At 43.9% G+C, this 21674-nt stretch overlaps 1 protein-coding gene across 2 annotated transcripts; it reads left to right on the forward strand.

The window, feature by feature from the left end:
• Nucleotides 1-48: 48 nt before the first annotated feature.
• On the forward strand, nt 49-14142 carry CASP3 (caspase 3). 2 transcript variants are annotated; one of them, XM_056326322.1, is made up of 8 exons: nt 49-185; nt 4563-4707; nt 6002-6094; nt 8284-8408; nt 8888-9016; nt 10974-11149; nt 11673-11790; nt 12697-14142. In XM_056326322.1, exons 3-8 carry the CDS (start codon nt 6021-6023, stop codon nt 12921-12923), a joined length of 849 nt encoding a protein of 282 aa, XP_056182297.1. In that variant the 5' UTR covers nt 49-185; nt 4563-4707; nt 6002-6020; the 3' UTR covers nt 12924-14142. The 2 variants fall into 2 exon arrangements, with proteins under 2 accessions (XP_056182297.1, XP_056182298.1); XM_056326323.1 differs by lacking the exon at nt 49-185 and adding an exon at nt 294-482.
• The last annotated feature ends 7532 nt before the right edge of the window (nt 14143-21674 follow it).

Raw genomic sequence — 21674 nt, forward strand, 5'->3', positions numbered from 1 at the left:
CTGGGTCCGGCCGCCCGCCGCCTCCCCTCAGGGCCGCCGCGGAGCAGGCGAAGGCGCCAAAGCGACTCCCCGCCACGGCCCGCGTGCCCCGGGGCGGGCTGCCCCGCCCGGCGCGGGGCGGAGCCAGAGCGGGCGCGCGGCGGTGGCGCGCCGAGCCGAGCCGAGCTGAGCCGAGCGGGACGCAGGTGGGAGCGCGGCGCCGGCGGAGCGGGCGGGCCGAACAAAGCGGTGGCGGTAGGGCAGGCCGGCTGGCGGCCGCCCGGGCCCAGGCTGCGGGTCCGCGGCGCCTCGGGAGTCGGCTGAGGGGAGCGGGGGCGTCCCCGCTGCCGGGCCGGGAGCGCGGCCGCGCTCTCCCGGGGCGGGCTGGGCTCAGCGCGCCGCCGCGGGCGGATGTTTGCCCCCTCGGGGGCGCGGCCGCGGTCCCGTCCCGGTGCTCGCCCGGAGGGAGGGCGCGGGGGCTCGGTTAGCAGTTGCCCAGCAGCGTAAGGCAGATCGTTACCTCCCTTAAGCGCGTGTTTGTGGAGAAGCTGCCTAAACAAAAGGAGGGGCGGGGTGTGTGGGGGGTGAGCTTTAATTTTAAACTGCTCTCTGGCGGTGGCCTTCTTCTGGTGGTGGGTAAACTGGAAACGCGGGGTGAGAAGCTGCCTTTGGATCTACCGAGATAAAGCGTCGGAGGCAGCGGGTTACCCTCGGCCTAGTGAGCGTCCTGCAGCGGCCCGGCCGCTAACGGGGGGTGCGATAGCTGAGGGGCAGCGGCCCGGGGGGGCTCGCCCCCCAGCCCCCGTGCTTGAGGCACTCACACACACAGTGAGTGACTTTTTATAGCACGTAGGAAACCCTGTCCGAGGTGTGTTGTGTCCTGTCGCCAGCTGGGTTGGAGGACAGCGCCGGTAATCCCATCTGTTTACCCTCCAACCCCCTTAGTTCTCGCCTTTTTAACTGTCTTGCTTCTGGTGGGTTTGAAGATAACACGCTCTCTCCTTAGCATCAAGGAGCCTGGCGAGGCTAGTATCTGTTGCAGTGGTGGTGTGGTTAATAGTTATAGGTGAATTAATAAGCAAGGGTCCCATCTAATCTCAGAGTAATTTCAGGTCTTGCTGATGTTGCAGGCCAATGCTGACTAACTAAAAATCTGTTCGCTTTTGAAAGACCAGAGTGCTGGCCCGATGGCAGTGTTTTCCGACAGCCACATCCAGACCAGAAGCAATGTGAAGGGCTGTTAGGGTATTGGCGTGCTTCCATCACTGTTAATAGTGCTTAATTGGGGGATAATGTTACGGAGAAAACGTAATGGAATATTTCAAGTATTTTCATGATTAGGTAGATAAGTATTGGTTATCATACATCGTAGAAACAAAAATTCTTAATCTGCATGTCTGCATTAGTATTGCAATGTGGCGTGTATATATTTATGTACATAAAATAGCTTCTTTGAATGGTTGACATTTTTTCTTGCAGTCATGTGAGTCGGAAAACTGCCCTCTTCTAATCTTTAAGGACATGTTTTATGATACTGGTTTCTGTTTTGGACGTGTATTTTCATACTGCTACAATGGTTGCTCTGTAGCAGCTGACATATACTGAACACATCTTGTCTGTGGTTTGCATATTTCAAGATACAGTTGGTAACTAGAGACAATTCAGTTATTTGTTTCCTTCCCTGTCTGAGCAGCTTTGGTATTATTTTTATCACTATCATTAGTTTCTCTCGTTGGTTCACAATTCAAATAAATGCTGCTTTAAAAAGAAACCTAATGGTTCTTATGGCAGTAGTGATATATGATAATGTGAATTTATTTTCATTAGGTCCAAGCAGAATAAGTAAATCCAGGCTGGAATGGAGTAAGGACATTGTTTTGTTTATAATTTTCTTACCAAAAGAAAAGCATCGGAACAACTGCATTTGTATAAGGCAAAAATATATTTTTTGCTTTTGTTGCTGTACAGAGAAACTTTCATCATTTTTGGTAGCTTGTCAAGCATAGTTTTGGATGCTTTTGAACCACTTTTATTTTTTTTACTACTGAGTACCTGTAAAGATCACTGTAGCGTCATCTTTATATTCACTATCTCTGTCTCACAGGATTTAAAAAAAAACTTCATATTTTTTCAGATAAAATATTGTAAAATAAGCTTCCTAAAAAATACAGAACATGTTCTGCTAGATTAGAAAAATACTGTTGCTCCTTTCACCTACTTGTTTTTTAAGTTTCCTTACAGTTGAAAGCTCGTCTTACCTAAGCTTTCAGACAAAAGAATATCAAGGAGCAGAATAACAATTTTTTTTTATTATATTCTTTATGCCTTGTCCTGCTTTTCCCCCCCTCCCCCTATTCCTAATGGTGTGAGATCACCCTCTATAGGGGAATGTCTATTCTGCTTGACAGAACATGACATCATTGCATTACCTAAACCAGGATGAGGCAATTCTTAGTAGCCTTAGAATCAGCACTGTCCTCCAGAGTGTTGCTGTTACCCTGACCAGTGCTTTAGAGCAGAAAACATACTACTGGTTAAAACGTGCGTTTCGGAGCCTAGCAACAAAACAGGCATGTCTTTGTGGGTGTCTTTTGTTCTTTAAAGAAGTGCAGATGACTCGATGGGTTAAGGTGCTGAGAAATTGATGGATATTAAAGGTGAGTTACAGATTCTATTTGGAAGATAAAGCACGTGTATTTTAAGTACCTAACATATTATACATGGTTTCTCTTTACTATCTCTAGTGTATGTAAAGATTCTTAGACAAGCTGCAGTCACGGTGCAGTAGAATGCAGTAAGTTCTAACACTTCATTAAACAGTTGTAGCTGTAGGCTGTGAGCTAGGCTTGCAAAGTCTTTACTAAGAAATATTTTTATTATATGGTATTACAAAATGTGGTTTACATTTTTCAGAAACGAAGTACTGTAGTTCATTGTAACTGTAGGTTTTGCTAGCTACTTCTTCAAATTTACTCGTTTCTTTGACATTGAATCAAGGAGAGCAGTTTCAGACTTTCAAGGTTGCAGAAGGGTCAAGGAGATAAGTAATAATTTAAGGTCACTTAAAGGTTGAAGATCTTTCTTACTGTTTGCAGCATAATTTAACATTTGTGTTATAGATGCATTCAGGGGTCCCAGTCTGTTAGGTCTCTGATTAGCCTACTGACATCTGCTGCTTTTCACCAGTGTTATTCCCACCAGCTTACTAAAACCAGTCCTAAATGGAACGCAGCATTGGTTAGAGCACACCTGATGTGAACCTGAGGCAGCCTAATGATCAGTTTACCCTCCCTAATGATTCCAGTGTCTCACCTGCTTGCCAGAGAGTTTGTTAGCTTTCCCTATACCTTAGCTGAGTCTTTCTCTCAGTAGTTATTGGTAGCCCAGGCTGGCTCATGTGGTAGACAGGAGGTGTCTGCAGTTTCTCTAGGCGCATATTGACTAGTTCGGGCTAGCTGGTTGGTGTACTTTCAGCGCTGGCACTGCAGGTCTTCATGGTGCCAGACAGCTGGGGTAAACACCTGGGCCTTTGGCAGAAGTTCAATTCCATGCTGACACGGCTGCGCTGCTGTCAGCGCACACACGGGCTGCTTTCGATAATGGTGTGGCTTTTCATTGCTGTTGGCAGACAAAGAACAAACAAGAAGGACGTTAACCTTATCATAGAACGGTTTGGATCGGAAGGGACTTTAAAGATCATCTAGTTCCAACCCACCTGCCATGGGCACCTTCCGCTAGACCAGGCTGCTCCACGCCCCATCCAGCCTGGCCTTGAGCACTGCCAGGGATGGGGCATCCACAGCTGCTCTGTGTCTTTTCTCAAAATCTGTGCGATTGCCAGTGCCTCATCACCCTCACAGTGAAGAACCACCTTTTCCCTGTCTCTCCTGTTAATCCCAGACACAGTGAAAGGTTTGGGTTGTGCTTCTTCACACTGTGCATCTCCTGAAGGAACAGCATGAGTTGCATCGGAGTTGTGGGTCAGTCTGGTTGGATGTTTTCCTACGAAATAAGTTTTGTTCGGAAGTGTCAGACTGAGAACTCAGGGAAGCTGGGAGCCAAAGCCACGATGATTGCAGGTAGGGACAGGGTTGAAAGAGGCATAGAAAATCCTGGAAGCTGGGCTCTGCTGGAGCAAGGGAACTTCTAGTGTTCTCGTGAATGAAAGCCATTCTTTCCATTCCCAGGGATCAGAAGCTCTGCTTTCCAGTTACAGCTGGGTCCACACACCAGTTGTCAGTCTAGACTAGACTTTCTTGTCAATGCTAATGCTCCCTGCCCAATGATAAGACATAAGAGTTGGATCACTGTCATCGTGCTGCGGGTCTTGGATATTTAAATTACCCTTGGAAAGTGCTTGTCTGTTTTCACATAGGGAGCTTTTAAGGAATTAAACTTTGAAGTTAGGATGAATGAATCCAGATCGTGGTGCCAGGCAGGCAAGTTCAGCATCGTAGATGTAGTTCCTGCCCCGTGATACTGTTTTAAAGTGAATTTCTAAAATATAAAGCAATAACGCATTTCGGAGATTGTATGCCTAAAATAATCAAGCTTATCTGATGCTTTTGTAGTTCGGTTTTCAGGAAATTTCCTGTGTGCTGCTAATTCATATTCTGAAGTCTGGAATAATTTTGTGAGCAAGAAGATTTCTTAATTATATCAGTGCTTCAGGATACAAAGAAATAGTATTCAGAGTAACCTTGAAGATCTTCTGAAGTAACTAAAAATGTAAGTAAATGTATTTTAAGAAATAAGGAAAAAAGAGGGTTATACATACCCAGGTTAGTGCTTCTGATGAATCAGTAATTGTTGCCACAAAATGGATGTTCATGGTGTACTAGCTGGAGTATAAATACAAAGTTAAGAGCCTTAATATAGTAACAATAATAATATGATGGTGTAAGATGGCAAATATAGTTTGCCACCAAAGAACCTAATCCTTAAATAAGAATCTTCATTTTATCTGACCAGCAAATCTTACTGCTTGGTCTGGTTATTTATACATCCCTATTCACCATAAATATATCTGCTAACTAAATTTCTTTAGAATACTTGCCTTGTAGTGCCTTGTTTGTTTCTTGATGTCTAAGCACTTATTTCACTCCTAAACATTTCTGACTTTGTCCTATCTGACGATTTAACTTTATGATGATTCATCTTTTTCTGAATCCTGAATTAAAGGTAACTTGTGGTAATGTGTTCCATGAGCACACACGGAGTAACTAGAAGGGCGATTTGGTGTGTTTAAATTGATTTCTGGATTGGTATCGATCATCATTTCTTGTCCTGTGTTCTGATCAAAAGTAAATAGCAGCCTGTATCATGGAGTGCATTTCATCAGCTGTTTACAGTTATATTGTTGTGGTTTTATGTTCTTTATATTGCAATTGTCTTCACATACACCGATTAGCATTGGATGCAGTGATGTTTCGTTTGAAATGGAATGCATAGAAATTATTTATTTCTCAGAATACTATGACCCAAAACCTAATCTTCTATGTTAGTCTTTGCACACACCTGATAACTTGTATTGCTTGGTTTTGGATCTCAATTTCCGTCTTACTGAGGCGGAAGGATTCATATATGACATTATTCATGATACTGAAATGCTACTAATCGTGTAGGGACATTTCAATACTTCAAAGATTGTTTTCAGTTTGTTGGTCTCTTATCCTACGTTTTGTAGGCATTTTCAATTATTTGGTCACAGGGATCTGCAGACTATTTTTCCCTTGGTTTAGAATGCAGTAATTTAGAAAAACAGTTCATGTTCTTCTTTCAAATGAAAGATATGTCAGGATTACTTAGAAATGCTATTTTTTGCCTACCAATACTAACAGTCCTAGGCTAAAGTTATTCTGTATGAATATCTCCCTTTAACATTCCTGTTTTCTCTATACTTCTAAAAAATTGCTCTCTAATAGTGTAAGGCTTTAAGGAAACTGAACAAAAATTAAGCAATCTGAAGGTATTTCATATGAAAATTAGCTGTCATATATTTCTACTTTCTTATGTTTTCAAGCTGATACTTGAGAGTCATAATGGCAGACACAGGAGATGGACCACATTTGGGGAAAGATCTGACAGATGCAAAATCTATTCCTGGTTCCAAAGGGTAAGTGAGGTACTTTTGGTTGAAGCCTTCAATTTAAGTCTTGAGGAATCCTGTGCCGTAACAGAAGGGGAAAGCCATAGAAGAAATAGCGCTAAAGGGAAAATTTTCAATTATGGTAAATTACAGTTGTCATAAACAACTATTAGAGTTGTTGTACTGGCTTTGAAAATACAGGCCACGTGTATGCGAAAGGAGCTAAAAAGCAAAAAAACTTGAGGTGCAGTTAGACTTGGCTTAACAGTATTACCAAGCAGTTAGCTGTTGTTGAAAAGGCACTTCCCTGTCTCAGCCTCGGCTAAATGTTCAGCCTGTTCCTTGAACTGCTTCTAGCGCTCAGCTGAACCTGTGGCAGGCAGTTCAGCTGCTCGAGCTGACCTGCTGTAGGGTTGTATGTGTGGAAGCAGAAATGCAAGGGGAACTTACAGGAGTGGGAGAGGGGAAACACAGGTCTGTTCCTCCTGGTACCAGCTAGTTGTTAGGCTGGGGTAGCACCGTCTATCAGATCATGCTCTCTTTGGGAACTTAATTTGTTTCTGACATCGTTCTTTTTAGTATTTCAATGAAAATTGGATTTAAGAGCGTTACAGGCTTTTTATTTGTAAAATAAAATATGACAGTGGGCCCCAATCGTGTAACCACTTGCCTGTGTGATTATATGAGAAAATCCATACCGACTTCAGTATATATGAACTGAGCAAAATTTAAAGCCGTTGCAGAGTCATCAGTGGTGGTGTAGTCAGCATGCTCATTAAGGCAGAATTAAGCTGCGTATAGTGTCTTGGTCTTTCTAGGTTTTGAATGTTTACTTGTGAAAATCCAATGGTAATATGACTTTTGGTTAAAATTCAGAATAGATTTACAATCTCAGAGCTGATCTTGCCTCCAGGTAGGTATGTAGCTTTCAAAAGATAATGTTAGAAAAACCTATCTGATTTCTTGTTGATACAAGAATTGGGTTCCTTAAACTAATTCTTCATAATCTCCTGTGCAGAGCCATTACCATTTTAGACACATATATGCGCACATTTTACTGCACTTGAAACAAATGTTATTTGGGACCATAACTGTAGAAAGCAGTTTTATTTATTTTAACCTCTGGACAAGTACAGTTTTCACTAGTCCTAGATCTACCCATTTATTTCACAGACATAACTTAGAATCATGGAATGGTTTGGGCTGGAAGGGACCTTCAAGACCATCTAGTTCCAACCCCCTGCCATGGGCAGGAACACCTTCCACCAGACCAGGTTGCTCCCAGCCCCATCCAGCCTGGCCTTGGGCACTGCCAGGGATGGGGCACCCACAGCTGCTCTGGGCAGCCTGGGCCAGTGCCTCACCACCCTCACAGTAAAGGATTTCTTCCTTATATCTAGTCTAGATTTGCCCTCTTTCAGTTTAAAGCCGTTACCCTTTGTCCTATCACTACACTCCCTAGTAAAGAGTCCCTCCCCATCTTTCCAGTAGGTCCCCTTTAAGTACTGGAAGATCGCTACAAGGTCCCCCCAGAGCTGCCTTTTCTCTAGGCTGAACAACCTCAACTCTCCCAGTCTGTGCTCATAGGAGAGGTGCTCCAGGTCCCTGATCGTCTTTGCGGCCCTCCTCTGGACCTGCTTGAGCAGGTCCGTGTCTTTCTTATGCTGGGGCCCCAAAGTTGAACACACTACTCCCAGTGGGGTCTCATGAGAATGGGGTAGTGGGGGAGGATCGCTTCCCTGGACCTGCTAGCCACACTTCTTTTGATGCAGCCCAGGACGCAACTGGCTTTCTGGGCTCCTAGTGCAGATTGCCAGCTCATATCCAGTTTTTCATCCACCAATACCTCAAGTCGTCCTGCATAGGGCTGTTGGCATTCCACTTACCGCCCAGCCTGTATCCATGTTTGGGATTGCCCCAACCCAGGTGGAGGACCTTATACTTGGCCTTGTTGAACTTGATGATGTACATACAGGTCCACCTCTCTAGCCCGTCAAGTTCCCTCTGGATGACATCCCTTCCCTCTAGGGTATCAACCACACCACTCAGCTTGGTGTCCTTGGCGAACTCATTGAGGGAACTTCTAGGGATCAAGTAGCAAACCCTTACAAGTTTCGTTGGTTTTGATAAAATGACCTTAATTTATTATTATTATTTTGAAACTAGAAAAGAAAGTTAAGAAATTAACACCTGAAGTTTGTCTGATTCCTATACAGAAAGAACCTGCCTGCTAGCAAGTTGATGGACTCTGGAATTCTGCCAGACTACAGTTACAGAATGGATTATCCAGAGATGGGAGAATGTGTAATAATAAACAATAAGAACTTCCACAGAGACACTGGTACCACTTTCAATTCTTTATGTTTTCCTTAATTTAGATAAGTTAGTGGCATTAGTCTTCAAAATATGCAGACCAGTTTTGATTGCAGTCTAAAATGAAGTGGTGTGAATGGGTGTGATTCATTTCAGTGCATTCTTCCAAGCGTGTATAGGGGGAACACATTAGGGTATAGTAGTAACAGAGAGAAAAATTGATCGACAGTTCAAACCCGTCTTACCTTTACTGTTTTACAAATTATTTTTTATGTCTTTGTATAGATAGGTAAATATAAAAATAAGGAGTAGATAAATCTACAATATAGGTACAAAGAGTGGGAGATGGTATATGTGTAACAGTGCAATGCTTTTTCTGTTAGACTGGATCTGAAATAATGGAATAATAATCCAGACTGATACAGGTATAAGCGAGAGAAGAATTTGGCTCAATCAGACTATGCCATCTATATCATATGAAAAATAATACATTTCTCTTACGTATAGGGCTGTTGCCCCGTTTGGGTACAGATGCGGATGCTGCAAGTGTCAGAGAAGTTTTTATGAAGTTGGGATATAAAGTAAAGGTCAACAATGATCTTTCATGCAATGACATTTCTAAACTACTGAAAAACGGTAAGTCATAATACATTCAGTGTGTGTATTAAATCAACCACTGTTTCCAAATATATCTCTAGCCCTCACATGTCTTCTTCCATGGTTCTTTTAGATGATATTTCACACCTACCGGTGGTTTATTGCTAAGGATGGCATGTACGTCATAGTTTCTATGTTTATTCACCTTTGCTGTGTCTCCATCTTTTGTGCCTTGACTGTTCTCTCCGTATCCTTTCTCATCTTCTAAAGAAGGCTGGAAAAAAGGCTGAAACTTAAATGCAGACTGATTTATATTCTGACCCTGGGACCACTGAAGCTCTGTGAGTTGGAAAGAAACCTGCTTAATTGGGTTCTGTGCTATATGCCTGGTGGTGTGGCCTGAGAGGTGTCCTGATCCAGGGGTGGGGTTCTGATTGAGGGACCAGAACAGCAAGCGTGCAAACTCAGTTACTCTTCTAGTGAAACAGCTCATGTTTTGTTTGACTTGTGAAACAAAACACCCTTGTGTCAAGTGAGAGCTTTATACTGCTGTTGCTGTTAGTCTTGCTTTGTTTGGACTTGGCTACATCCAGACCAGCGAATTAAACGGTGCCTGGAGGTACCTGTAGCCCTGGGACACAGTCGATTCTAGTTAACTGTTAGAGGGTTCTGTGGTGTGACTGTGGCTCATGCCTACGAGCACTCTCCCAGACTGTGCCTGTTGCAGGTCACAAGTTCACCAGTAAAAAGCGTTTCAGGGATTATTCCCAACAGCCAGTTAGCCGGCTGCCATCCTGTTCGGGTGGGTGGGGGGGTTGTTTGGTTGGTGTTCAGTTTGGTTTTGTTTTTAATGTGTTTGCTAACATAGATGTAGGTTCTTTAGTGCCAGTTACTGTTTGTGCCAGAGAATGCTCCCAGGCATGGTTAATTAGTATAGGTGCAGCCTGTCTGTTGACGGTAGCTGAAGGTGGAAAGCCCTCTGCCTTACCTGTGGTACCAGGCCTCCTAACAGGCAGTGTAAATCACAGACTGCAGCCTAACTAGAGATTCCCAAAAAACAGCCTTTCCTGACTCTTCTAGGTGCTTGTCCATAGATTGTAGAAATGCCTGGGTGCGCATTGCTTGAGGAAAAAAAAATCTGATTTTTTCCAGAACGGAAATTCAGTTTTTTGGCAAGCTCTGAACAGATGACTTCAGCTTTTGGGACTGTTACACTTTTCATCTACAAACTCTTGCATCTTCTTACGTTTCCCCACTTGGAATTCCTTTGGGATCCTTTCTTTTAAACCATGTTTGTATCTTTTCATACATTTAAAGGAATCATCTTGGTCCTCAAGTACAATCCCCACAATGTCAGGCAATGAAAGACAATCAGAGAATATCTGTTCTGTGCTCTTTGCATACCATAAGATGGAAAAAAGTACCTACAAACACCTCATATCAAGCTTAAATGTCTTTAAGTACAAAATTTAGAGGCCTGAAAAGTCTTTTTAGGCCTTGCTACAGGGAGGAGGGGTGTGTGTGATGCTAGTACCTAGGTCCCTGCAGCAGCAACTTTCATATTCCATTCAGTTCCCATGTAATCCAAGTAGTCGAAGCATCTCTGACTGGAAAGAGAGGTAAGATTTCCCCATCCTTTCTCAGAACTTCCCATCAGTCCCAGATCACGAGCCTGACCATTACTGCATGAGTGAGATGTACCATTCACACTCTGAGACACTGTGGGGGCACCCTCTTTGCTTCCTGACAGTGTTCCTGGCCTAATTCTGTGGCCGTGTCTTAGAATGGGTAGTGTCGGCCTTTAGTTCAGAGTTTTCTGTGTCCAGCCTCCTGAAGTAAAGTAGGCTGGCTTCTTTTGTTCGAAGTGAAAACTGGTTGGAAGTTTCTAAACATGGGAATTAGTTCTTAAAGATTTCCGTCACATAGGAGGCGTCAAATGTTCAAAGCTTTTAGGGAATGCAGGAAGTTAAGATAATTCTCTTTTTTTCTTTCCAAGTTTCTGAAGAAGATCACAGCAAGCGAAGCAGTTTTGTTTGTGTGTTGCTAAGCCATGGTGAGGAAGGATTCATCTATGGTACAGATGGTCTTCTTGAACTGAGAGCGCTAACAAGACTTTTCAGAGGTGACAGGTGCAGAAGTTTAGCCGGAAAACCCAAGCTCTTTTTCATTCAGGTGACGTACAGCTGAATAATGATCATCAAATCAGCTGGATACTTTAAAAAAATACATTGTTTTCCATTAATTACTAGTATGAAAAAGTTCATCGCTTCTAGAATTGATTTAAATGGAATTACTTTTAGAATAAGATTATCTTCAGGTCTAAAAGTGGCACAGTCTGCCCTGTTAGGTAGGCAGTATTTGTAATAGCTGAGGTTGCTTTACCTTAAATCTATGAATTACGTAAAATCTGTCTGAACAGTAGGCAATATTTTAGTGAGTCTCTGAGTGCACTTTTGAATTAATATCTATCTTAACCAAATTGTGTAGCTGACTGAAATAAATACCAGTTACTTTTCTCCTGAGTCTAATGGAAATGTGCCATACAAATTCTTGTTATTTTTGCAGGTTTTTTTTTTTAATTGGGATATTATAGTCTTTAAAACAGGAAAAGAAGATTACTGTTATGATCGTGATCACTGCCTTGATTTCTTTGGTTTTTTTTATTTTATGTTCCATTCTTCTTTCCACCTAATAGGCTTGTAGAGGGACAGAATTGGATTCTGGTATTTTCGCAGACAGTGGATCAGAAGAAACAGTGTGTCAAAAAATACCTGTAGAAGCAGATTTCGTGTATGCATATTCTACAGCTCCAGGTGAGAGACGTGCAAAGAAATTTTTGTTCCTGAAGTTGTATCTATATATCAGCTTGTTTTGATACTGTAGATGACAACTGGCAGTTGTATCCAGTCAGTAGGTGGCTACTTCATCTGTTCTTTTTCATGAAAATATGATTTTTCTTCCCTTGATAGTTTTTTCTCCCCTGATCTGATTTTGAGGTATTTGCTATTCTCAGTTCTTAGCAAAAATCCCAACCACCAAACCCTGAATATGTATCTTTCTCACTAGCAAACTCTCAAATGTTCATCTGCTATAAATTCAGTTAACGTGAGTTGTTCGAATAGTGTACAGCAGGACATCAAAGGCACTATTAATTCTAAGAGAACAAAACAAGGGGATATCTGTAGATGTATATGCAGAAGTGGGTGATAAACACCAACATGTTATGTGCCTATCGACTCTATTTTCATTGCATCCTTAAGCAAAATTAGTGGTGGCGGAGCCCTTAGTATGCCCTTTGCATTATCAGTTAGGTTCCAGTCTTTAATTCATGCACGTAGTACTGAAGACAGCGACACTGAAATCCATTTTGCACCTTGGCTCCATCTGTACCGTCACATCTTTTTAGTGATGTGTACTCTGTGAGGCAGTTGTTAGCGGTTAATGGCTGAGACTGTTGCAGCAGAAGATAGTTTCCTGCCTTTTGATTTTCTACCTGTTGAAAGTTTTCTTAGATGAGAAAAGATGAGAGGATTAGAAAAATCTTTCGAGTGACAGTTTGGGGAGATTATCAAATCTAAGTTTTGTTGGTTAGTGGTTTTGAGGTTTTATTTTAAAACATTGATTGCTGTTGGAAACAAGGCATTGTTCCCGTAATTGTTATCCTGCCCTGTATCGGAGGCTGCTACACCTGATCAATGTGACATCTCTCTCTTCTGCAGGCTATTACTCCTGGAGGAATTCAGCTGAAGGCTCCTGGTTTATTCAGTCAGTGTGTGAAGTGCTGAAGGAACATGGAAGGAAACTTGAACTCATGCAGATTCTAACTCGTGTAAATCGCCGAGTGGCAGAGTATGTGTCCTGCTCAACTCGGCAAGATTTTAATGCAAAGAAACAGATTCCATGCATTGTCTCTACACTCACCAAAGAATTTTACTTCCCTTGTTAAGAGAATTTAACTTTGTAATTTTTCAGTTCCTGTTATCTCTAGTATATATGCAATGTTAGCATGGAATACCACTTTCAAACCTGAATTACTGTTCACTATTGAGTGTGGCATAATGAACTGTGTCATAGTTAGGTATGTCCATTATTAGAAGCAAAACATAGCATGGCTGTGTTAGAAATGCAAACTTGAATAGCTGAAGCACAGGCAAATTTGGAAGTAATGCTCTGAGTATCTAAAAATTAGGAAAAGAAGACTGAAGAAAGATCAGATCACTTACAAGATCTATTTGGTGCTACATTTCACTTCGCTGAAGGGGCAGGGAAAAACGGTTCTTGTAAATAGTTTGGTTTCGTATCTTTGCCAATAGGAAGAAGATTCAGAATGTGGTATGTTTACTAATGATGGTAATATAATAGTAGTGTTGTCCTACATTTCTTCCTAACTCAAGTTCTTGAAGTTTAGGTTATAAACTAACCTAAACAGTTCTTATAACTTAGGGCATGAACTGTGGAAAACAGCCATTTCGTCTTTTACTTACAATTAGGAAGCATATTTAGAACACAGTCAATTTTTTCCTGATCATTTTATAACTTTTTGTATGGAGTTCTAGGTAAAATAATTGTATCAACATGGTAGCTGTTTCAAATTAATTTTGTATTCTGACCTTGAAGCTGAGTGACTAAGGGACCAGTCTTCCCAAATTTCTGCAGCTCTCTTAAGGAAGGAGATGTTGGGGCATATTTTGGGCTATAAGAATGAGTGCAAAAGGAAGTCTGCTCTGAACAGTTTGCTTTCCTCTTTCTGGCCATAAATAAGGGTGGGTTTGCTTTGTGCTATGCATGTACCACATTTAATCAGTGTGGAAACCTAGATTTGTGGTACTGGAGAAATTTCGCTTCTTAATTCTAATATTGATTAGGGTTAATTACAAGACTTGAGCTAAAATATGCTAACAAATAGTAAATTTATATCTCTTTGACTGAATTTTGTGGAAGAGGCTTTTACAAAATTTTAAAACGTTTTTGTTGATGTTTCAGCTTGTGGCAGTCTCTTTAAGATCAGAGAAAGAATGGTAAATTGACTGTAAGAGTGCTTGCAGAACAAGACTTAAAACTCTTAAATGTAGCATAAACAGTGTTGGCAAATTGCTGTTCACTTCCAGAGGCATTTGTGGTTTTGGTTTTTTTAACTTAAATAAAATACCGTTTTCTAAATTATATCATGCTTTTTTCTGTGTATGATTTGTTTAGGATCTGATAGCTTCTGCAGATCTATTTTAACTTTAATGATGTTCCTTTTTCTGAAAATACTCCTTCGCTTTTTCTTCCCCATCTGCCTTACCCCATGAAGTGGAAAAGCAGCTGCTTCAAAGCATTGTGTACTTGTATAGCCAGGGAATAAGAGCAGTGGTTGAGACATGGGAAAATGCAGGTTCAAAAGTGATGTAAAGGTGGCAGTTGTAAACATTGTAAATGAGTTCTCTGATGACTGCCTGCTGAGTAGGAGGAACCATGTGTCGCTCTTGTAGAGATGTTTTGTGGGAGAGGGTTAGTCGATTGGAACTTCAGTTCCGGGCAGATTTATTACCCGTGCTTCTGTTGAAAAACTAAATAGGCCTCTGTTAAACATACCTAAAAATGACGTTCACGAAAACCTGTATGCAGGTTTCTTCATGTGGGTTGTGGATTACCGCAAGCGGCTACATGGTTATATGTTGTAAACGACTGGACTTCTGTTACTTTGCTTCACAGTGATGGGGGAATAGGAATGTTCCCTGAACTCCCAGTTACTTTGCTGTGGCAGAGTCCTGTCACGGATTTTCTCCTCCCTTAGACTTAATAGGTTCTGGTCTTGATCTTTCTGGGTCCTCTAAAGGAAAAATGATTCTCACAGCTTTTCCAATAGTCTTCAAAATAGAGCAAAACACAATCGAATCTAAGTTGCAATGAGTAGCCAGTCATCTAGGAAGATGGAGGTGAGGCTTAGGGAAAGAGGGAATATTCCCATCAGTCCTTTCCTTCTAGGACAAGAGCTGCATTTTACTCGCAAGTCAAGTAAGTTCCTTGACAGTGCCAGGAAGACTTCTGGGTATCTCCACCTGAGAGCTGGTGGTCTGCTCAGTGGGACTTGGCAGAGACAGAATGTGCTGGAGAAGGAAGAGGGCGAGGTGAGAACGTCCTTGAACGCTCAGCTCAGTTCGGCAAGGAGCTCTGACAAGCTGGTGAGCTACACTCATGGCAATTGGGGAAAATGTGAGCTAGTCACTAGGTTGAACTGGGGGAAGAGGCAGTCGGATGGAAGATTGCAATAGTGTGTTAGGAAGGATGAGGAGAACGGGACGACTTAAACGGTTGTAGGGTGATGCTTAGTGTGTGAGGACCACGTAGAAATTAGATGAAGACTGTAGTATAGAGGCACAATTGCCAATCAATCGTTGCAGTAGGTTTTGGCTGCATAAATCACAGGAACTTGGAAGATTAAGGTGGAGGAGTGGCGGCACAGTGAAAGGAGGGATTGTGCAATGTAATTTTAATGAGAAAGAGGAAGCTGCCTTAGTCTGTGTGAAGCTGAAGGAGAAAGGAACAGGTGATTTATGCTAAAAACCTGGCAGAAAGCATATGTCAGTTTTACAACAGGCTCCACTGGTGAAAGGGCAGTTGCACTAACTTGGTATTGTTGGGTTATGTGATAAAAACTTGTCTGCACACCCAAAAAGGAGCACAGAAAGCCAGGGGCAGGAGGGGAAGCCTAAATAATATCCTGCCCTGCGGGGCTACACCCGGGCTCGTCACAGGAGCCATCAGTGGCTCATGTCTGCAAGCCCAGGTGCGCACAGGAGCGTAAGTGCAGGCAGGAACACAAATTAAGGACTTGGAGGCAGAGATACCCTGCCTGGCTCCTCCCAGGGCTGTCCCAGGAGAGCCTCAGCCCCAGGGTCCAGGTGTGAGACCCATCAAGGTGAGTCAGTGCAGGAGCACCCTTTCATGGAATGGTGGGACACGTCATGGGATGCAGGAGAAAAGCATTTGGGGGTTGCACAGGATTTGTTAGGGGATGTTTAGGGAAGGAACCGAAGGTAGGGAAAGGGATGGATTTAGGTGATTTGGGAAGGAACAACTGTGGGGAAAATAGAGGTGTAAGGGGATAAAAAGAACTGATTACATGTAATTAATTTGCTGGTCAGTAAGTTTGGCTGTGCCCTGAGTCTGACCAGCACAGTTCATCCTGACTTCTTAACTGTGTTGCGGTTTACCTCTTCCCGGGTATGTACGTGAGGACTGAGTGCCAGTGACTGGAGACAGACACTGTGACTGTGTCTCTGTGGCGTGGTGACTGGAACGACCCGATTTACAGGCCAGCAGCAGAAGCAGCACCTTAGGTCACAGCGGCACATGTGCGCTTGGAGCGAGTGCAGATGTGGGTGTCAGCAGCTGGGTTGGGACCGTGGGCTGAAAGGGCCGTGTGTGCCAGTGGTCAGGGAGACACCAAGTGCCAGCCCCACCGGTGGGACCAAGGGCCGGAGCGTTGTGCCCATGGTGCAGTAGCTGGAGCAGGTGCGGATGTACAAGTGGATGTGTAAGCACCAGTGAGGATGGAGCCAGGCAGCAGGTGAAGCATCTTCAGAGCCAGTGTCTATATGTGTATGTTCCCACCCGTGGACCTCCATCCTGCTCAGTCAAGGAGGAGCAGGATGAGGCCATCGGTGCTGTCTGCGCGTGAGCATGCTGTCTGTGTTAGCAGTGTGTATGATTACACCCATGCTCATGTGTATGTGTATATATGTGGTGTATACATGCATTCTGTGCATGTGCCCACTGGGAGCACATCAGCTTTGCTACTGGTTGGACCTGGGGACATGCAGCTTGCAGCAACCTTATCTCCCTTGAGCTGTTGGATATGGCCTGACACGTTTTTCTCCTAACGTGTATCGTCTGAAAAAACAAATTCAGAAGACATACTGCCCAACAAACTTCTTAAATGTGAGGGAGACAACTGGTTTTTTTCTAGAAGAGGAAAAAAGTAAGTATGTTGAATATGGAGACCTTCACAGAGACCAGTGGTGAAAGGCTGGGTGAAAACACTTGCATGAAAGGGTTACACCATTTTGAATATACTAACTGATGGGAGCAGTTCATCGATTCCCGGGGAAAGCATTCATGCCAAGCATGGCTGTAGTTTCCAAGCTGAGCTGGAAAGCACGTGCCTGTATTTTCACCTGAAGATACATATATTGGTGTGGCTAGCTGGATTGGCAGTTAAATCATGTCCAAAAGGCAATTTGTGCTGCCTGGTTTATACCAGATCAAGCATTCCCTTCTGGTTAAGCAAATTAAATTGTATTTAATCAATATGTATTTAATATTTATTTTTAAAAGTGAAAGTGTAGATATATTAATATATAATAAACATCTAATAATATAGAATATATAAAATAAAAATATATTTATATTAAAAATATTTTAAATTAAACAATAAAAAACCATTAAATGCAGCCAGTCTGCCCTCCTCCCACAACAACCTCTGAGAGTGCACATCTCAGATTTGGTTTTGTTAAAAGGAAAAAAATGGCAAGTCAAACACTGATGCTCGTGAGTCCCATGGAAACAGTCTGTCCCTGAGAACAGAACCCACAGGTCTGGTACTCTGCTCCGTAAAACAAGAAAACTTGTGCAGCTTACTCGGAATATAAATTTAGGATTGTTCCTCCTGGAGAAGAGAAGGCTCCAGGGAGACCTTATTGTGGCCTTTCAACACTTAAAAGGAGTCTTATAAGAAAGATGGGGACAGGCTTTTAGCAGAGCCTGTTGCGATAGGACAAGGGGTAATGGTTTTGAACTAAAAGCAGGTAGATTCAGACTAGGGACAAGGAAGAAATTTTTTACAATGAGGGTGGTGAAACACTGGCAGAGGTTGCCCAGAGAGGTGGCAGATGCCCCATCCCTGGGAACATTCAAGGTCTTATACTATACATTCATATGCAATTTATATTTTTACCTATAATCTCACATTCATTTATTTGCTGCTAAAGCCAGGCAGTATGCAGATGAAATAATTTTTAGAGATATTAACAGTATGAATAATAATGGCTAAATTATAAAAGTAGCAGCAAAAGGCTTGTCTCCTCATATCCTATTACCAGGAGGAGCTGCCTTTCAGCTGTATATTGCCTCCTGCTAACGACTGCAGGCAGCAGGACAGTCACAGCAGAACTCTGGGTTTGGGGTTTTTTGTGAGAGGGAGAACAGGGTCAGAGACAAACCACTGCTTCAGCACCACAGGGTGTCACTGCAGATAGCATAATAATCTCAAAAACTCCACCTATCGTTTAAAAGCAAACCCAAAAGCCTGCTGAAGGAAGCAGCCCTTTCGCATCTCTCGGTGCCAGGTTGCTGCCTGCCAGCTTGCCTGTTGATTACAGCCTGGGACTTGTATCCCAGAGTACCTGAGAACATCTCAGCACCGCTTCCCAAGAAACCCTCCCCATCTTTCTTGCTGCGTATCAGAGTAAACCACAATCGGCTCATTTTGAGGCAAAAAGGGTTGTCTCTGCTGTCCTAGGCCTACCCAGGGAACACCTCCAGCTGTGGAGCATCTTCCCCTGCAGCTCCCTGCCATACAACTGATAGTCCTGTAAGGTTTAATAAAAAAAAAAACACAATACCCCCAGAGAAGCTTCTGCCACACGTGTGGGGATGGCCTTTAAACAGAAGGATGGTGCAATAGCTAGCTTCACCTGTGTGATGAAAGAAGGGAGAACTGGCCTTGTAAGCTCTTAGATTTTATTTTTATGTCTTAAAAATCGAATTCTGAGGTTGGAATTTTTCTGGATAATCACAAACCAAAAAATTAAGACGTGACTCTTCCAAGCAAAGGAAACATAACGGTGGGTTTTTTTGCTAGAGACCAAGATGTTCTGTCATTAAGACAGTTGCATAATTAAAGTGCCTCCAAAGAAAACAAGGCGCACAGCAGTCACTTTCCAAAAGTGTTTAGTGTTTGCAGGCAAGATTTGGCATCAGGTTCAGTGGCTCACCAGTGCTGCTCCCAGTGCCAGAGGACCAGGGATAGTGCTCTGCCTCTGCCTGCTGCGCACAAGACCACAATGTTTCTGCCAAGTTGAGTGTGGTGGGCTTCACAGGGACTTACCTAGTGAAATTCAATAGTCTGGGGGGTGTAGAAGACCAGCCTAAATGATCGAATAGGTCCTCCTGGCTTCAAATGGTATACAGAAAGGGACCATGCATAGCTGTCTCACTACCTCTAATGGACCCGATAACAGGTTTTCCTGCATATGCATAAAGCTATACTAATATTACCTGAGCAGTTTGAGAATATCTGATGTAAAGATGTACCTATGGATGAAGAGTGATATCATAGTACTCCATGGCCATTAAGAAAATACTGGTTCAATTTATTTAACCACAAGACCTTTAAAGAGAGCAGTGGTAGCAACCAGCACGGTGCAATTTATAGTCTTCTGTACAAAAACATGATTAATGATAAAGAAAAACTTATATGGGATTTAAATTTTTAGGATCCTTCTTTCCAGACACAAGCATTTCCTCTTTCTCTCCCCATCTACTTCTGGTACTAAACCCAGAACATTTTGCTGCCCTTTTATCCCATTCAGCTAAAAGCAGCTTCCTCAAATGCACAGGTCTCCTGCACGATGCAATGTAAAAAGGCCAGCTAAAGGCAGATGTAACCTCCTCTGGACAGAGCAGTTCTCCTGCGGAACCCCTTCATCCTTCTTTCCCTCCTTGTCCTCAGCTGGTTCTCCGTGCTCAGCTCTCCCAGCTTGCCTCGGCTGAGGCTATGAGCTTTCTGGGTGAGGGCTGACCTTCAGATGGTGGGGCTGCTGCTGCTGCTGCTGCTGCAGGAGGTCCTGAGCCTGGACATGCACTTGGGGTACCATGACTTCCTTACCTGACATCTGGTCCCATTGGCCAGACTGCTTGCTGGTAAGAGTGGTGACCCCCTGAGTGTGGCCTTCTCCATTCAGCCTGCCTGGTACTGGTATTAAGACCTCAGGAAGGCAATAAATAACCCCAAGCGAGCTGTGGTCTCTCTGCCCTTCAGGCTTGACATTTAAAGCACACATAGGTTCACCCAAGGGTCTATAATTTTTGGTTAAGCTTTTCTCGCCCAGGATAGGGCCTAGATAAGATTACAAGACACCGTTACGATAAAAATGTCTCCTGATGTCTATGGAAGATGGGAGAAGCATCGAAAGAAGGAACCAGCTTTACCGAGTCTCCAGCAGCACAGCAGGAGCTGGTACCACCTCTGCCTTATGCTTAGTAGCTGCTGCTCGCTGAAATGCTACCGAGTGAAAGCATTTAGAGGCAAAATGAAAACCAGACTCTTCCCCTCCTCTCACTAGTCCCCATATTTTCTGCCTGCAATCCTTCTGGGGGCCAGATGGAACGTACAAGCCTCCTGGCCAGCACCCACCCCAGCAAGGATTCCTGGTCCTGCTGTAGGCCAGCTCTAAGGGCCAGCACTGCGCAGGGCTCAGTAGCCTGCAGGACTCCAGGTTTCTGTAGGCAAGCCCGAAGGGTAGCACTGGCACTTTTGTAAGTCATGAAAAAAAAGGAGGGTTGGATTGTGCTCTAACCAGTTAAAAAAAGACCGGTGGCTTAACTGCCCAGACCGACCTGGGTCTGTGATGACAGCAGGACAACAGCCACCTACTGCTGAAACCCCCAGCAGCAGGGAGGGGCAGGAGCCCAACAAGCATCACCACCTGCCCCTCTGGTCCCCAGCTGGGTGCTGCCAGGGCTGTATCCCTTTGGGGCCAGATGCAGGCTGGCTGAGCTGGGGCACCCCTGCTGGGGTATGCGGTATGCAGGCTTGACCTGCTGGGGCATGTCAGCGCAGGCCCTTTGCCATCAGCTTCACCCAAAGGTACCTCTGTCGGAGGCAAAGGGGAGAGCAGGGGAAATGAGAGGGACAGCAGCGAGGGGGGAGGCTGGAGAGGGAGGTGGCATCTCGTCCTGCAGCCTTTACATACCACCCAGCAGCTCTGGAAACCTCTGGGGGAGAGGAGGCTTTGCATCCATGTATCAGCTACTCTGAGTCTTTTAACTTGGATGTTGACCTTAGGAATGTAACCAGAGAGCTGATTATAAATAGTTTGTGCAGTTGTTGATGAGATTAAAATGTGCTGCGGCAGGCAGTTGGAAGCAGAGGGTTACTCCGGAGTGTGCCTGGGATGCTGTACCCTCAGTCATCTACGGCTGCGCAGCAAGCCTGAAAAGGGAAGTAGCTAAAAAAAAAAAATGCTCAAAAAATGGTCCCAGGGAGAGGGGGGAGGAGGAAGCAGCCCGGCTTATGAAATTGTGGGTGAGGGACAAGGGGGAACGGGCCAGGGAGCAGAGAAAATTAAGGAGGGAGGACAGTCACTGTGAGGGATCATAGTCCAGGCATGGGGTGGACTTACCTTAGAGCTAAACCAGAAAAATGTCCTGGAAGGAAAAGGCTAAACCAGCAAACCCCTAAACCCAAGGGAATGCCACAAGTAGCAGAAGTGAAAACCTCCGGGTAAACCATCGGTGCCGATCTGTGTTTAGAGCAGCATGTGATGGACCTCGGGAGAAAGGGAGGAAAAATGAGGTGGGAAAGGAGGAGTGCAAGAGGTGGGTGACCCAGCTGTGGCTGGGAGCTGCAGCAGCACCGTGAGATGGGCATCAAATGTCCCTGGGAACAGCCACAAGCACCAGCCACCAGTGTGGGCAGGAGCTGCTGCCA

The sequence above is a fragment of the Falco biarmicus genome, chromosome 1 (assembly GCF_023638135.1).
Source record: "Falco biarmicus isolate bFalBia1 chromosome 1, bFalBia1.pri, whole genome shotgun sequence".
Classification (NCBI taxonomy): domain Eukaryota; kingdom Metazoa; phylum Chordata; class Aves; order Falconiformes; family Falconidae; genus Falco; species Falco biarmicus.

Bases quoted from the DNA above. Each gene is read 5' to 3' on its own strand.
- CASP3 (XM_056326322.1), top strand. From the start codon at position 6,021: ATGGCAGACACAGGAGATGGACCACATTTGGGGAAAGATCTGACAGAT. The intron at 8,409-8,887 runs GTACCACTTTCA...TCTTACGTATAG, and splicing joins GAACTTCCACAGAGACACTG to GGCTGTTGCCCCGTTTGGGT. The intron at 11,150-11,672 runs GTGACGTACAGC...TCCACCTAATAG, and splicing joins CCAAGCTCTTTTTCATTCAG to GCTTGTAGAGGGACAGAATT.